The 18,713-nt window shown below is 36.2% G+C and overlaps 1 protein-coding gene across 16 annotated transcripts in view; it reads right to left on the bottom strand.

The window, feature by feature from the left end:
• Positions 1-18,713, bottom strand: part of INPP4B (inositol polyphosphate-4-phosphatase type II B) — a 711,205-nt gene that overhangs the window by 154,037 nt on the left and 538,455 nt on the right. For all 16 annotated transcript variants that reach the window (XM_077860913.1, XM_077860916.1, XM_077860927.1 and 13 more), the window contains 2 exons: positions 8,878-9,008; positions 8,388-8,492 (listed from right to left, as the gene is read on the bottom strand). In XM_077860913.1, coding sequence (XP_077717039.1) covers positions 8,388-8,492; positions 8,878-9,008 — 236 coding nt within the window. The remainder of the gene's footprint in view (positions 1-8,387; positions 8,493-8,877; positions 9,009-18,713) is intronic.

Below are 18,713 nucleotides of genomic sequence, written 5' to 3'. Positions count from 1 at the left end.
GGGAATCCTCAAGCAGACTCCTGCTAAGTGGAGCTTCATGTGAGGCTTGATCCCAGTGCCCTGAGATCATGACCTGAGCTGGAATCAAGAGCTGGCTGCTTAACCAACTGAGCCATCAGGTGCCCCTCAGTTATTTATTAATATCAATAAGGGTTCATGGGTATATTGTCCCTTGGTTTATGAACTAACACCATCTCTATGTTCAAGTTGTCCTAGCTTTGTCCCCTGGGGGCTCCTCCACTTGGCTCTTGGCCTATTTATATATGTTACCCCCATATTTGTCATCATTGTTATGGTTTGTTTTTTGAACACTTCCTTACTTTCTAGAGCCATGAGATACTCTAGACTCATCTTATAGTTTCCCTGCCTCAGCCCTAGAATCAACCAGTTTTCCAAAGAACCCTCGCTCTTTTTACTGGAGAATGGTGTTTAGAAATCAAATACTGGGAGCGCCCGAGTGGCTCAGTCAGTTAAATGTCTGGCTTTGGCTCAGGTAATGATCTCAGAGTTCTGGAATCCAGCCAGGCATTGGGCATGGGGCTCAGTGCTCAGCAGGCAGCCTGCTCATCCCTCTGACCTTGCCCCCACTCTTGCTCTCTCAAAATATCTCTCTCAAATAAATAAATAAATCTCTCTCGAATAAATAAATAAGTGAAATATATATATATATATATTTTTAAGAAATCAAATACTGGGGGTAGTATGCTCACTGTTATTGCTTTCAATATTTTCAGTGCCAGAAGTAGGGAGTATATGCATATATTTGCATATCAATTAGTACACACACACATACACATCCTTATCTATCTATACTAAAAATAACAAACCAATGAGCCCACATTATTACCTTTGACTTCAGTTGAGCATTACAAAATTCTTTCTAGGCTTCCTTCCTTCTTTATTTCTAACTTCTTTCTCTGACAATGAGAAACTTGACTTTCCCTAATTACATATTTATATATTTGGTTAACCATGTTATTTACAAATAAAATAGTTTCAGAATTGTTAATTCATACCTCTGTAAGAAGCAAATTCACTACTAAAAGTACAGTGTTTGTATTTTTTTTTAAATTTAGTCTTAAAAAAATTAAATAAATAAATAAATAAATTTAGTCTTATACTATCCAATGTTTACTTAGATCTTCCCATTATTTTCATTAAATTGTCATTTTTATGATTTTATTTACCATTTATCATCATTTCAAGCAAGATACTAAAAGGAAGTTAACAATTTACCATTTACCATTTATCATCATTTCAAGCAAGATACTAAAAGGAAGTTAACAGTAAAGCAGATTGGGAATATGAAATTCTAGGGAAAAGTCACATAATAATTAGTAGCACAACAATCAAGATCTGAAAAAAAAATTAGAACAGAAAGGGAGCCGATTTCCTAACATGGTTCCATGTTCTCAAGGGTGAAGCTACCAGGAGCCAAAACATAGCAGAGTTTCCCAAATATTCTTTACTTTTGAACTTCAAAGAATACATTTCAAATAAATTTCAAGTAAAATGTACTGTTGTTGTGTTTCAGCACAGCAAGCAGAACTGAACATTTTATCTACCTTCCAGAAGCCATTTCTCCCAATTCCCCACCTCACAAGCCAACCTTGATATTCTATTAATATCAAGAGGCTTTCTCTGTAGAGGCAAGAAGTAGGGTTTATGTCTGGATGTTGAAAGGGCGAATAAGATCTCTCTTGTCTCTCTCACTTTTCTCTGTTGCCTTTTGATTCTACCTTGATTAGAACCACTCCTTAAAAAGCTGGGATCTTTAAGTGCGTATTTTGTAGCGGTTCCAAGAATTTAGGCTTATATAACCTTCATACATTTGAGATCTCCAAAAAGTTGCTTTGAAGTGTTGATTTTTAAACAGTGATAACTGTGATGTTGTGCTTCATAATGTTAAAAAAAAAAAAAAAAAGAAAAGAAAAGAAAGAAAGCCAGAGGCTCAAAATAGTCACTTACGTCAGAGGACACACATCAACAAACCAAGGCTTAATATCTAACCTAACTGCAGTTTCAGGCTCCCAGGAATGTAACCTTTAGCCACTCAACACGCAATGCCCTGGACAGCACTAGAAAGTTTACTAAAAGACCCCTTCCATTACCCTTAGGAGGATGACCTTGACTAAAACAATGGATTCTTTTGCCAATAATTTCATTTTTTCCCCCACTTCCTACCTTTGAAAATCTTTCCTTTTTTGCAGATCTACAGAGCTCTTTCCTATTTGCTAGGTGGGATGCTACCTGGCTCATGAATCATTCAATAAAGCCAATTTGAACTTTTAAATTACCCAGTTGAATTTTTGTTGCTTGACAATGATAGGAAATAAATTTATTTGTTCTTTGTTCCCTTTCTGGCACAGTGGTCCTAACCCCTTGGGACTTCCTAAGTGTTGAGAGCTTTAAAGATATCTTTTCTTTTTTTTTTTTTTTTTAAGATTTTATTTATTTATTCACGATAGACACACACAGAGAGAGAGGCAGAGACACAGGCAGAGGGAGAAGCAGGCTCCGTGCAAGGAGCCTGACGCGGGACTCGATCCTGGGACTCCAGGATCACGCCCTGGGCTGAAGGCGGCGTTAAACCCCTGAGCCCCCAGGGATCCCTCTGGCCCTTCATCCTTGAAAGCCAGTTGCAATTACTACAAAAGTAGTAGATAAATTTAGGTAGGGTCATGGGATTCACTCCGTGGTGTCTTAGTTTAGTTAATGAAGAATGGTATACACTTAAAGTACCATGTTCAGTCTTGGCTAGAGCAATTGTACTTTTTAAAAATTTAGGTAGAATCAACTGAAATTTATTGTATCTAAGTGTGAGCATATACATAAACAAAAAAGTCAATAAATATAAAATTCTAAGGTAACAATCTGATCAGTAATATTTGTCTTATTTTAAAATTGTCGTCATTGTATCCTTGTGATATGAATAGCCCTTAACTGTTTACAATAAGAGCTTTCAGATTTTTGGTACTAAGAGATAACTATAAAAATCTAGGTGGACGTTTGTTTTACAGAAAATTTGAGCAAAAAAAAAAAATCAGAGGTCCTTTATTAAAAAAAAAATATCCTCTGTGTGTCTTCTTTCTTTGATAGTTTATATCTCAAAAAATGTCCTTGGTTTTGTGAAAATGGTATCAGACATAGTATAATGGGGAAATGGAATCCAAGTTGTTGAATCTCATCAAGCTAAAGATACTAGGTTGGTTTGAAATTTAATAATAGGGCTGCCTCATAGCCTTTAAAAAGCCACTTAATAATAGATATGAGATAATAAGTCTATTTTTTCCCCAGAAGATCTTTTTAAAATTCCTACAACTATAAAAATAGTGCTAATGAAAAAAAAAGAGTAGATATGCTGATCTCATCTCAAGGAACAATTTAGGCATAATCCCTGACTTCAAAATGGCCCACAAAATGACTTTGACATGAATCACAAGACAACAAAGAATATTAAGGGAAATCTATCTCAAAATAGTCCAAACAATTCAGCAGTATCATCCAAAAGTAATTATATTTCATCAATGAGGTGATATACCCAAACTCAAGATACAGAAATCAGGGAGGTCTAAATAGCTCCTCATTCGCAACTTCCCTTAACGTGGAGATTAGAAAACTAAGGGGCAGAGAGGTTAGCTGACTCATCCATACTTATCTAGTAAATTCTGGCTTATTTTGCACCTGATTACAACTATCACTTTATGATATACTACAGATTTTTTCTTTTTTTCTTTCTTTTCTTTTTCTTTCTCTCTCTCTTTGCTATATATTATAATATGCTATTATATATCTATAACATAAAATTTAAAAACTAAAGCATAGAATAATATTATAAGAATCCATATTTTATAATATTCATAACTAACTTTATGAAAATAAAATTTATCGAGGTGGAAAATTATGTTCTTAAATTCAGGTTTTTTAAAAAATATTTTATTTATTTATTCATGAGAGACACAGAGAGAGGCAGAGACACAGGCAGAGGGAGAAGCAGGCTCCATACAGGGAGCCCGGTGTGGGACTCGACCCCAAGACCCCAGGATCACACCCTGGGCCAAAGGCATATGCTCAACCACTGAGCCACCCAGGCGCCCCATAAATTCAGGGTTTTGTCTTTGTTATTGTCACTGTTGTCTAAGATCTCTATTGGAATTGTATTTGTTGCATTTAATTTAAGGGTAAAAAATTATCTTAATGGGTCTGGGGGCACCTGACATTAAATGGAGGTTATTTCATTCTCAGTAAGAGACATGACAACATTAGTTCTGCTTAGTTACTCGTTTCTATAGCTATACATTAGCCTTGCATTTGGTGAACCTGCCTGCTGTTGTTTGCAAAGCTGCCTCTCCAAATATAGCAGGCATATTAATCAAATGTGGATTGATGTAATTTACTAATGGTAGAAATGAAAATAAATGTAGACTATATCCAAATAACTCACCAGTGAAAGACCAAGGCTTGGCTAATCTTACTTGCATCATTACCTTGCAAATGTTGTCTGTAATTCAGCTAACCATTCAAATCAGGAACCATGGATCTTAAATAAATTTAACTGCAATTCATTTAATCTGCTGAATATATGTTATATAAGTAGGAAGAAAATTTGATTGACTGCCATTTACAACTTTTAGCCATTTTATTTTGCAAACAAAAAGAAACAATGTTCAGAAAGGTTATTAACTTGATCAATGTCCAAGAAGTAAGTGGCAGGGCCCCAAAAATTCAATTTTTCAATTTCTATTAAAACATATAGTTGGTGATCTAGTTTATAAAGCACTTACTGCATCTGAATTCCAATCCCAAATAATAAATTTTAAACCTATTATGAAAACATAAATATTTTAAAAAACATATAAGCTCAATATTACATATTACATGTATGATATATATGCCACATATACACAATGTATATAAAATTATATATATTATATGTGTGTGTGTGTGTGTATAAAATTTACATGAGTTAGCCTTTGGAAAAAATTCAGTATGTAGTACAATCCAGTACCTTTGCATTAATTATTGGCTATTAGAATATCTAGTCTTTTCCCACATTTTTTCTTTTAGGTCTTCAAAAAGAGGAACCAGTCTTCCTGAAAACTGCTTTGTCAAAAATCTTCTTGTTTATGAGTTGTACCCAACATCAGAATTTTGCTTTTGTCTATACTATTTGATATTTGTCATCACAAGAAATTCCTTTATATATCTTGCTATTATGGGTTGATTTATACTCCTCAAGAAAGATATCCTAGAATATGACCTTATTGGGAAATACGGTCTTTATAGGTGTAATCAAGTTCAAATCCGGTCATTAGGTCAGGTCCTAATTCAATACAAATGGTGCCCTTGAGGGGGAAATCTGAACACAGAGATGCACACGGAGGAGATGATGTAAAGATGCACACACAAGAGAACATTGTGAAGATGGAGGATTGGTAAGATGCACCAACAAACCAAGGAAAAGCAAAGATTGCCAGCAAACTACCAGAAACTAGCAAGAGTTGAGGAAGTGTCCCCCTATAGGCTTCAGGGGGAGCATTCCTCTGCCAACACCGTGATTTCAGACTTCCTGGCCTTCAGAGTGTAAAATAATAAATCGTCGTTGTTTAAGCCATCTGGTTTGTGGTCCTGTGCTACAGCAGCTCTAGGAAACCGATACATACCCCAAACCAAACTAATTAGGAGAATTATGTTTGCTTTTCTAAATTTCTTGAGTTGCCAGTTTCTTCCTTTTAAATTAGAGAAATAGAAACGGAGCACATTGTATTCATCCGAGCTTACTCTAGTCTATTTTTCGGACAGCATCCTGGAAGGCACAGCCTAAATGGTCTGTTTTTGTTTTGTTTTCAAGAAATAAGTATAGTAAGAGCTCACTTAGATAATAATTTTTCTTTGTTTGGTGGAAGTGTTTTAGGATCATTGCCAAATATTTGAATGCGTATTTAAGTATACATTCATATCAATTTGGCCCCAACAAGTCATCTGATTTGATGATACTGCTATCCATCCATGGCTGTACTGAGGTTAACCTTCTCTCATTTCTTCAGTCTCTCAGTCATTAAATAATTGCATATGATATTTTTTTTCTGAAATGCTCCTGTAAATCATCTTTACTCTAAATCTGGGCACTTCTTGGTTCAAGATTCCATTGTCCCTTAATAGGAAGTTAACTGATTGCTTTTCTCCTTTTTACAGCCCTGATAAAATTAGGAGTTCAATTTTGTTCCAGTGATGGCAAATGCTACCTGTAGTATAATGGTAATTATTGTTTATTCTAGGTGTTTTATATATTCTAATTCACTTATATAGGAATAGAACTACTTAGAAAGATAAATAATAGACTTAAGGTCATATATAAAAGTTGGTGAAGCTGAAATTCTGTTTCACTCCAAAATATATAAACTTTTTACATTATCATTAAAGTCATTTCATATCGGTCATTAGAAAAAAAATCATATTGGCTGTCAGATAGCTTTTAAGTATTTTAGCTTCTTTGTTCTTTTTTAAAAATATTTATTTATTTACTTATTTATGATAGACAGAGAGAGAGAGAGACAGGAGGAGGGAGAAGCAGGCTCCATGCCGGGAGCCCGATGGGGGACCTGATCCCGGGACCCCAGGATCGCGCCCTGGGCCAAAGGCAGGTGCTAAACCACTGAGCCACCCAGGGATCCCAGCTTCTTTATTCTTTGTTGATATTTTGGTCTTTATGATTTTTAAAACCATAGATGTTATGTTCAAACTACTGACAGATATCAGTAATCAGGGAAGATTTCCTAAATGCTTTGGACCAATCTATCTCATTTTTATTTCAGTTCTTTCACTGACATAATTTATGGTAAAAAGGATTCAAGTTAAAATTTCAGATAGTTGAGAAGGGTTACTAAAGATACTACAATTATACATCAGAATGACTATAACTATACTTAAACTGACACAAGCTGGTCATTTATACACAATCATAGGCACAAACTCAGAAAAAATGGTTATTTTTTCTAGTTGTAAAACTTCAGATGATTCTAAGGCAGAACCCAGATTTTAACTTTTTAAAACCTAGAACTTCTGTATTGCAACGATAGCTACAAAATAGGATGTCAGCATGAGTCCTTAGATGTATCTGTGTATGTTCATATGTCAATACATTTATCAGAGAGGAGTGGATGATCTAAAGTAACTTTTGACTCCCTAGGAAAATGGGTACTAGTAGGATGACCACACCATTTCTCATTAAACAGGGAGACTTTTGAGAGGAAAGAGAGGTGAAGAGCTTTGTTAATGATGCTGGACAAAAAGCATAACAGGGGACTTTTGCTGTATGTGAATAGAAGCAGATACTCACTGTACTTATGCACAAAAATTGATATAGCAATAAGTTAAAGTAAAAGGGAGATGAGAAGAATATATTTAAATATACTTTAATGGGCAGCCCAGGTGGCTCAGTGGTTTAGAGCCGCCTTCAGCCCAGGATGTGATCCTGGAGACCCTGGATGGAGTCCCACGTCGGGCTCCCTGCATGGAGCCTGCTTCTCCCTCTGCCTGTGTCTCTGCCTCTCTCTCTCTCTCTCTCTCTCTGTCTCTCATTAATAAATAAATAAAATCTTTAAAAAAATAAATATACTTTACTAAGAAATAGCAGGGAATTATGTAGAATGATAATGAATACAGTATGGTATCCACTATAAACCTTACTGAAGTATGTTTATAAAAATCTATACACTTTTCCTTGACAGATGTTTCTCACATCTGAGTACAGTAAAATACACTGTCACTGTTTCTCTGATAAATTCCTTTCTCAAAAAGAAGGGAGTGACTATTGATAGTTACCAGTAAGTCAGAAAAACAACCTATGAGTCCATCTTTGGGCTTTGATTTTTCGAAATAACAAGCCTTATTTTTCCTTTTTTTCCCCTTAATTCAAAACACTAGCATGGTTATCAGTTATATACTTTTTAAAGATTTTATTTATTCATTCATGAGAGACACAGAGAGAGGCAGAGACACAGGCAGAGGGAGAAGCAGGCTCCATGCAGGGAGCCCTATGTGGAACTGCATCCCAGGATCCCGGGGTCACGCCCTGAACCGAAGGGAGATGCTCAACCACCAAGCCACTCAGGTATCCCAGCCATCCTTGATACTACTTAATGTAGCTAACACTTATTTTTCATATTAATCTATGACTCAATCAGGGGTCATATTTTTAACATGATAAAGAAACAGCAACAAAAATACTAATAATCCAGTTTATAGTATTCAGGGTCATCATCAACTTCAATTATTTCATCTTCATCTTTACATAATTTAAAATTTTTAAATTTTGCCAATAGTCAAGCTTCTTTAAAAAGACACACTAACACAATTTGCCCACTTAAAAAAGAATATTATAGTACCTTTCAAGTGAGGGCTGTGTACGTGCATTCTTTGCAGATGAAGATTTATGGGAACAAATTCTAATGTTTTCTCTCCTTTGCTGCTGCTTGATTTGAAAGAGGACCCTAAATAGGAAAAAAAATTGACCATTATTAGTAAATGAATAATAATTGTGCATGTGTGCGTGTATGTTGAGAAGTATGTTTGACATGGAAAAATGTTACAAGGATTTCAGAAAGAAAAACATGTCCTGTGTAAGCTACTTTTCTTTATAGAAATTCAATTTAAAAAATGTTCAGTTATTCATATAATAATCCCATGGGGCAAAATAGTGCAATTTGTTTCTTCTTGGTCTATCATGCCAAGATAGTAGAATGAGAAATAAAAAGGTTCTTTAAATTTTATTTTGGCTTGTCTATATGCATAATAACAACGTGTATTACTGTTTTTACCTAACATGCATGGAATGTAATTCAGTTTGAAGATGTAAATAAGTTATTGCTTTCATACCTGTTTCCTTGCTAAGTTCTGTCAGAATATCTTGGTACATATTCACCATTTGATCACAGTGAGTAAGGACATTTTTCCGTAGATTGTCCCAGTGTGGAGAAAGCTCACCAAGTTCTTTTAGCTCCTGGTTTCTGTTAAGAATAGAAAAGTGGAGAAAATAATTATTCTGATCTTAAGCCCACAGACAAGGAACACTTAATAAACACTGCCAAACTAATAAGAAATTGATTCACCATCTGTTTCAGGAAAGCTCTATGTACTTATTAGAAAAAAAGTTCTATCTTTCTGTATAAGCTATAACAATATCTTCCTAGGTATGTTCCCTGAGGCAAAAGAAACAAAGGCAAAAATAAACTCTTGAGACTACATCAAAATAAAAACTTCTGCACAGCAATGGAAACAACCAACAAAACTGAAAGGCAGTGGACAGAATGGGAGAAGATATTTGTAAATGACATATTCAATGAAGGGTTAATATCTTAAATAAATAAAGAATCCAAACAACTCAACATAAAAAAAAAAATAGATAATCCACCTGAAGAATGGGGAGAAGACATGTAGAAGGCCAAGACATATGAAAAGATGTTCAACATCACTCATCATCAGGGAAATGCAAATCAAAACCACAGTGAGGTATCACCTCACACTTGTCAGAATGACTAAAATAAAAAAGACAAGAATCAAGAATTGATGAGCATATGGAGAGAAAGGAACCCTCTTACACGGTTGGTGGAAATGCAGAATGGTACAGTTACTGTGGAAGACAGTATGGAGTATCCTGAAAAAGTTAACAACAGAACTACCCTATGATCCAATTTCACTACTGGGTATTTATCCAAAGAATACAAAACACTAATTCAAAAGGTTAGATGCCCCACGATGTTTATAGCACTGTTATTTTACAATAGCCAAGTTACAGAAGCAGCTCAAGTGTCCATGAATAGATGATGCATATTCTATATATATATAGAATAGAAAACTCAACCATAAAAAATAATGAAATCTTGCCATTTCCAACAACATGAATGGATCTACAGAGTATAATGATAAGCAAAAAAAGCCAGTCAGAGAAAGACAAATACCATATGATTTCACTCTTATGTGGAATTTAAGAAATAAACAAAAAAGAGAGACAAATCAATAAGCAGATTCTTAACTATGGAGAACAAACAGATGGTTTCCAAAGGGGGTAAAACAGGTGAAGGGGATTAAGAGCACTGAGTGGCATATGAATTGTTGAACCACTATATTGTACACCTAAAATTAATATAACACTGCATATCAAATGCATTGGAATTAAAAATAATTTTAACACAAAGGAAGATATTAATAGTTTAGTTCACACAAACATTAAAGCTCTGAATGTTGAAGAGGTAAAAAAAATACAAGTTAAATAAATGTTTTCACTGATTAAAAACTTCATAAAGATGACAAAACTTAACTATCCCTTATCTATCTATCTATCATCTATCTATCTATCTATCTATCTATCTATCTATCTATCTATCATCTATCTATCTATCTATCTATCTATCTATCTATCATCTATCACATTCAGTTAAAAAAAGAAACACTAAAATCTCAGTAGAAAAACAAGTTAAATTCTAGGCTTCAGTTATCCAAAATAAAATAATGTGGAAAATAAATAATGTGGGAAGGGCTTTCTGACTACGTCTGAGGAAATCACAAGATATTTAAGTAATCCAGAGTATATGTAATAAAGCTGTTAAAATTTTTAAAAGCCCGTAAGTGGTATAATCAGGTGTGATTTATTGGCCTCAGTTTCTCTCAAGAAGACAATTTAAGTAAATGCAGTATGCATATGTTTTGTCTTTTCTTTATCAAAAGGAAGAGCTAATCATGCCATTTGGGTTTTAATTATTACCTTTTATTTAATTCTCTACCTTTAGCCAAGTTAATTCAAATCATCAGAATGCCTTTTTAAATTATAATGATAAATGTTCTAATACGCTGCTTGGTTAGATCTCTTATTCGTTTCTGTAACCTTTTACCAACAACATTTTCATGAGGCTAATTTAACCAGCAATAATGAACCTTCTTTGCTATTTTGGCTGTGAAACATGCTAAATACCAAGCTAATAAATTCAGAAGATGTAGAATCTTTAACATCCTGTTAAATGCAAGAATAATGGATGGTGTGCAAAAATGTGACTTGCTTTCAAATGTTTGTGGCTGTCTTTGTTTTGTTTCAACGGGGATGCAGCATAGTACTGCTGCATCTTTTATCTGAGGTCTTTACAATTTTTGTGAACATTAATCTCATTCCTCACTTTTCCATAGATTAGCTTTCATCACACAACCTTCATGGGAAAAGAGTGATTAATTAATAGACCATGAGAGTAAAGGAAGTTCATGATTGAAGTTGAGCCGGGGGAGGCTGGAGAACTGGGGAGTTGAGTTCTCTGTGTGGACTCAAATCGCAGAGTATTCAAATTCAGGACAGAACAACTACCAACAACACAAATAATTCCAAAAGCTTGAGATACCTAAATCTAGAAGAATCTGGGCAGTTAGGTCAGATGTGAGAGAGACACAAGTGTGATATCAACTTAATACACAAGGTTTCAGGCTTTACTTCCAATATACAGGTATAATGAAAATGTTGGTTAAGTGTTCCTATTTAATACTAATGAAAGCACCATAGGTTTGCAATTTATGTTGTCTCTGAATCCTTCTCAGAAAGAATAATGAAAAGAGAGATGGTGAGGGAGGGGAGGAAGGGTGCTAGTGAAGCCGCAGACTAGATCGTAGGACACACTGGGCTGGGGAGAAGCCCGGCAAAGCATGGTGAAAAATGTTTAGTGTTCTTGGGGAGTGACTCGAGATAAGCTGAACGGAGTCCATAATCTGCCGTTTAAAATTTATTACACTCCTCCAATATGTCAAAAATTATACAAAAATATATAGATGAAACCTCGCATTCACTGCTTATTTGTTCTTATTTGTTCTAGAAAACGGCACTGAACAGCTGCACATCCTGAAAGGGAGAAACGAAGCAACGTAAAGTTTCTTTGGATCAAAAAAAATCTCAAATACAGGAGAGCTATAGAATAAAGGTATAATAAACCAGAGCAGAGTAATGAAAAAGTTAGAAAACAAAATGGGACATAGGAAGAGAGTAGTTCTAAGTTTAAGAAAAATCAAAGACATTAATTACACCAATGCATTAAAATAAAGAGAGCCTGAACGCGAGTGTACCCAAATCAGTAAACTTTTCAGTTGAGAAGGCAAGGGTTGTTTATACTATATGGTAATGTGTTTACTCAGTGAAAAAAAACTTTGACATTGAAGAACCTTGCATTGTATCTCAAGCCACATTCTCTAGGAAACAGACTGAGATCAAGCAGTCCCAGGTTAGCAAGAAGGAGGTTAAGAAGAGTTTTGTAGGAGAAAGAGAAAGCCGAGCCAAAGTGGGAGGTTACTGAGTTGGGTGGAGCTTCATAAGAAAATATGGCTAGTTACTGGGTCATGTGAAACAGCTCTAGATAAGTCAGATGGAACCAAAGTACCCTGGAAAAGTTTACTAGATGGAAGAAGAAACATTTATATGCCAACTCCTTAACACCTTCTACAGTATTTCATTGGTCAAGAGTCATCCTATGGGACATTAGCTCATCTGCACTTCCAGTTGTCTCTTCTGGGTGCCAACTAGGGAAGTGATATCCCAGCGGGGACAGAACTATCCTAGTCTGGTCATAGGTACCAGAACCACTCTGGATCTTTCTATGGCAGATGTCATTGGGGGCATGCTAATGCCTGGTCTTCACCCTGAGGGAGGCCAATGCAGCTTTGTGTTGTTAGGAAACAGGAGACAATGGAAGCAGTATCCGGAGCCCTCCAGTGAGCAAACTGTCCAAAACTTGAGGAAAGTTTAGGGCTGAGCCAGTATAGAAAAGCATATCAGCTGGGCCCAGGACAGGCAACCCCTTGCAGAACTCGCACTTCCATCATTTCTGATATCCATGTAGCATATAAACAGCATCCTCGTGTCCTCCCTACGAGGAGTTCAAGTATAAGCCTTCAAAGTGATGGCCAGATGCACTTCCCCAAAATGAGGTAATGAACCAGGCTACAATATCCAGTATTATAGTGATCCTAGGGGCCCTGGTTGATGTTCCTCACCAATCTCCTCTACCACTCATTCTGGATTTTCCTCCTATTCTACTGGCACCTCAGCTGGTCTAGGTTGCTGCCCTGCGAAGCGACCCAGACATTAATTCCAGGTTTAGGCCCTTAGTTTCCTTGCTCTTAGGAAATCTTAGTTGCTGTACTTCCCCATTCACTTCTGGGCATGGAGCACATCTAAGTGCCAGACCTATTATTTCTCTTTGCCCAGATTATGAAGCAGCAGCCCTACTTCCTCATGGTCATAAGTACGGTCTCTCTTGCTATCTTTGCGAGTCCACTGTAGTGAAAAATGCATGATCACCAGATCATATGAGAACCAAACATAGCTTCCACTTAAGTGGGACTCTTTATGGGTTATGGACAGGACTGTCCCTCCCCATGCCACAAGAACCAGGATTCTAACTGGCAAAGTCTAACGTGGTGGGGAAAGGAAGCACAAATCCACGAGTGGAGCATTGTGAGTGATTGTAAGAAGGGCTCATCCTTTTCCCCGGAGCTGTGTTCTACCCATGATGGGCACAAACATCCTATATTGGCTGCTGGTTTAGCACACAAACTTCATCCTGGAGGCCAGTACTGCAGTCCTGTGGTTTATCCCCCTAACATGGTGCCTTAGCTGAGCCTTTCATGATTAGCATTATTCCACTATTGTATCAGGTTTGCGACTTTTGGATGGTGGGCCATGCAGCAATTGCAAGCTCACTGCCACACTTCCTTTGTTATAGCAAGTGTCCTTTGGTAGGAACAGTGTTATGAGGGACACCCTATCATTGGACCAGGCATTCTGTAAACTGTCGGATGTGGGTGATGTCAGCGGTGGCACTGTGAGGAGGGAAGGTAAGCACATATTCAGACTTTGTTTCACCTGCTTAGGACAAGTTGCTGTCCTCTCCAAGTTCAAGGGGATCCAACTTGATTGGCCTGCTACCAAATAGCTGTTGGGTTTCCCCTAGGAATGGCACCCTCTTAGCATCCACTGTCAGTTATATATCAGTGGTTGGTTAAGCACTAGACAAAAAGTCTTAGCGATATATGTATCCTAAATATAGCTTAAAGAAGCATAAATATTTTTGTGCATAGATGATAAAGGCCTTTTTGTGGATGTATATGTTTTATGTTACTGATTTCCCCTATTATTTGATGTTTTACCCACATATGTTAAAGGCAGAACAACTACTTGTACAGTTTCCACCTGTTCTTCCAGTGTGATTATTCCAAAATATCCTGTTAGACTATCCAAGTTATAGGGCAACAGACTTAATATATCTTTTGATATAGTTTAAAATAAAACACTACAAACTCACAAAATGTTACACTTGGAAGGAGATTCAGAGAATGATTTGAAACCTCTCATTTCACAGACGGGAGCATCTAAATGAAATAGCTTGTTAGTCTCAGAGTCACTATAATACCAAGTCTTTTAGACTATAATCCCTATGCCCACTCTTTCCTCATCCCATATAATACTCCAGTGTAAAAACAAAGAAACGCACACGTGCGCGCGCGCACGCGCGCGCACACACACACACACACACACACACAATACTAAACCTTCTTTATGGAAGGTACCTAATGAGCCTAAGCTGAATGAGTGGAGTTATTGACTTTTAGGACTATATTTGTAAACTTTCATGTATTTTTAAAGTTAACTTTGAACAAAAGATAAGTAAGCCATAACTTGATATTTTTACTTCTGAAACTTTTAGTTAGAATGGAACAGCTATTAGGCTTGTAGTGCATGAAAATCGATATTCTCTAGAATATGTTCAAGTGTATATTGGTGTCTGGTATTACAAGACCCACAGATAGAGTCCAGTCTTTCCCTGTTGCCATATTTCTGTAGGCCACAATCTTGGCATCGATGTTACCGTTAAACACACACCTTCACTAAGCCTTTGGTGTGAACGACAAAAGGGATGAGCTGTGTAAATGCATTTTTAATCCACAGAAAAATATTTTTAAAAAATACTCATTCCCAACTATAAACATTCTCAATTATTCACAGTAACAACAACTTCTGCTTTCAAAAGCTGTCTCCTTCAATTGCAACTTTACAACAATAACAGCAAAAATGTCTTCCTGGAAAATCCACTGCCTTCCTAAACACATACAATCTTTCATGAATTCATTACTTTGCTTTCACTAGAGCTCTATCTTTAAATAAATGTTTTAAGAAACAGGCTGGGACTCTCCTAGAGTTCAAGAGGTAGACAAAAAGACATTGGAAAGAAAAGGCTGAATATTCAAATATTAATAAGCTTAGGCCCCTTACACATTAAACATTTTTTTGGCACTTACTGCCATCCATTCCCTTTTGCTTTGCTATCTACAAAAATAAAAGGTAAATCAGATAAAATAAATCTCAAAGGAGACAGATGATTGCTAAGGCTTACTTGGGAAATATCTCCTTTTTTTGTGAGAAATATAACACTTTGGATGTTGTAAAAGTATAATATTCTTGATACTTAATGAAATATTCATGCCAATCTCTGGAAATAACCTTCTCGTGCACTTTTTGTCTACATGGCTTGTTTTGTCTTACCTTGTTTAAGTATTTCAAAAATACATGTTTTTCCTAATCAGCAAAATCACAGGTTTCTGGAAGTCATTATGAACCTCCCATAAAGGAACGCACTACTAAGTACATAATATGCTTGAAACACAAAACTACTGAATAACATAAAGAGAAAAGTGAGATTGAAAACAAAGAAACAAGCCTATGAAGAATGACGAGAAATAATTGAACACAAAGTTAAGACTTAGGGAAACTTGAAGAAAACAGCCAAAACTGCTTTAAAGTTTTTGCATATAAAACATTGGCAAGAATGTTAAACAGATGAATAGTTTTTAAACTTTGTTCCCTACACCCCCAGGGCTGTTGTGGCTAGAGGGACAGAGGAGGGTGTTGACAAGAGAGAAGTCAGGTACATGAACAGGCACCAGGCCCTTTTCCTTACCCCAGCCAACCACCAGCTCTAACTAACTTCTTTTTGATTAATACTGAAATTCCATGCACAAGTTCTATAGGGGAAAAAAGTTTCTGCTGGTCAAAAAATATAAAATTTGGTTTAAGATCACTAAAATAGAATATAGTTTAAAAAGGAGAAAGTTCATCTTCTATTTAAAACATAGTTTAAAAAATAAAAATAAAAACATAGTTTTAAACCCTACTGATGATGTATTCAAGGAGGAATTCCAACAGAGGGAATATTTGCCCTAGGTCCACAAATGTGGCCAACTTGTCTTGTTTATCTTTTTGTTCTACTCCACTCCTTAGTTCGTGGAAAGTGTTCAATATAGGCCTGTGGACTGACTGAATGAAAGGTCTGCCTGCAGACTGTTGTTCTTGTATTTCCCTGAAATTTGAGATAAAGTCAGAATATAATTTAATCCCAAAGTAGAATGTTGAGTTATGCCCCAGTTAAAATGAATAAATGCAATAGATAAATGAGACACCGTTGAGTCCTCCAACTTTGTATCATCTAGCTCTGAAACTCTGGATTAGTCAAGTCTTCTTCAGGGATAGAGAAAGACTTGAAAATGTATCTTCATACGGCATTTTTTACTGTGATGATTAAATTATATGTCCAACTTGGCTGGACAAAGTGTCCAGATACTTAGTTAAATGCTATGGTAGGTGTTTCTGGGTGAGATTACCATTTAAATTAATATGCTGAGTAAAGCACCTTGCCCTCACTAATTTGGGTCATAGACCCAAATAGACCTCATAGACCTCACAGACCCATAGACCTCATAGACCTCATAGAGCAAAATTCCCTCTTACTCATTCTTGAGTAAGAGGTAATTCTTCTTGATATCTTGATAGACTGACTTTGAACTGGGACACTGGCTTTTTCTTGCCTTTGCACTCAAATTGAAACACTGGCTCTTCCCAGGCTTTAAGCTCACAGGCCTGTGGATTAGCACTATATCATAGACTGTCTTGTGTTTTCATCTGTGGACTCACCCTGAAGGTGTTAGGACGTGCCAACCATCACAATTATGTGAGCTAGTTCCTTACAACAACTCTGTCCCATCTATTTCTGTCTGTCTGTCTCTCTACAACATACACACACGGTATTAGTTCTGTTTCTCTGGAGAATCCCCACTAATACACCAACTATAACAGGGATTCCATCACAAAGGTATATGATCCTCTCTGTTTGGTACAAAAAGTTGGGGAAAGGGGATGGGATAGAAAAATCTGAGAACAAGGTTCAGACTCTTCCATGGTCTTTTATCTCTCTCATCATATTTTACAGATATTCTTGGTTAATCTTCAACAAGAGGAAAGAATATGCACGAGGAAGAAGACAGTCTCTTCAACAAATGCTGTTGGGTAAACTGGACACCAATACGCAAAAGAGTGAACCTCCTGGACCAGTTTCTTACACTATACACAAAAATAAACTAAAATGGATTAAGGACCTAAATGTGAGACACAAAACCATAAAACTCCCAGAAGAAAGCACAGGCGTTAATTTCTCTGACATCAGCCACCAGCAACGCCCTTCTAGGCTTCTTCAAAAGAAAAATGACTATAGAGATGCTTAACCCATTTAAGGGACATGCACAAGAATCTCTGTAGTGCTGAACCAAAGCACCACATGTGAACACCTAGTTTTATTAGAATTGTTGTGAACCCAGAATAATAAAACTTTAAAATCTGCAAATACAAAAATTCCTGAAATTATGAAAAGTAATCATTGTAATAAAGGGTACCTGAGCATAATAGTTAATTCATTTACAAGAATGTAGTAAGACCTAATAGCCTGATAAAAATTTATATACCAAAGGCTATGGCCCAGTAAAAAAGGCATTAGAGTGTTATTTGAAATTGTTATTATCTAAGTAAATAGAAATATTTCCCTACAGTGACCTGCACAATACCCTTTTATAGAATAAAAATAGCTCTACAACTTTACCAGAGCTTTCTGGTAATTATCGTACTCTAAAACTACATGTGGGCGCGCACGGGTGCAAAGTGTAACAGCCAAGCTGCTTTCATTCATTAAGCCAAATTAGACCTTAAATCAAACTCAAAAGAAATCATAACAGGTTTTACCTATTAGGGGAAAAAAAATTAAATACTAGTTAAAGAATAGACAACATAAATGACTAGTGGGTGGTTTCAATTTCATAAAGTGGTTGGGTGACACCATAAAACTGAACAAAGTTCAAACAGATATCACATTTCACAGTATTTTTCACAGTATGTTCAACCCACAATTCAAACCGTCTGTGCTTTAACCCATACAGGGATAAAAATTACATCCATAAATCACGGGCTTTTTAAAAAAAAGTGCACTAAAAAAAAAAATGACCATGTGGTTAATGTTGCAGCCTGTTAAGTCGCTATTTCACTGAAAAATGACTGGCTATTCTCAGTAGCCATTCTCTCTGATTTTCATTTGACATTAAAATAAGTGGCTGTTGTACTGCACACTCAGGAAGGCTCCAAGTTATATGCAAAGACTAACATTGGGACACAGTAACTGAAGGATTTAGTTGTAATCACAGAAGCAGTGCGTACTGATAAAGAGCCAGGCTCCACCATTTCATTTTAGGTAACGGCGTTAAAGAAAATGAGGGAAAACAAGCATGTCTTATTCTACCTGTAAAAATCTATTTGCTGTTCCTGATAAAGGTGATTTGGTGTTTATTTGCCTCTAAGTAACATCTTATTT

This window comes from Canis aureus, chromosome 20 (genome assembly GCF_053574225.1).
Source record: "Canis aureus isolate CA01 chromosome 20, VMU_Caureus_v.1.0, whole genome shotgun sequence".
In the NCBI taxonomy this organism is placed as follows: Eukaryota; Metazoa; Chordata; class Mammalia; order Carnivora; family Canidae; genus Canis; species Canis aureus.
This window is presented reverse-complemented; position numbering and strand designations above follow the sequence as displayed.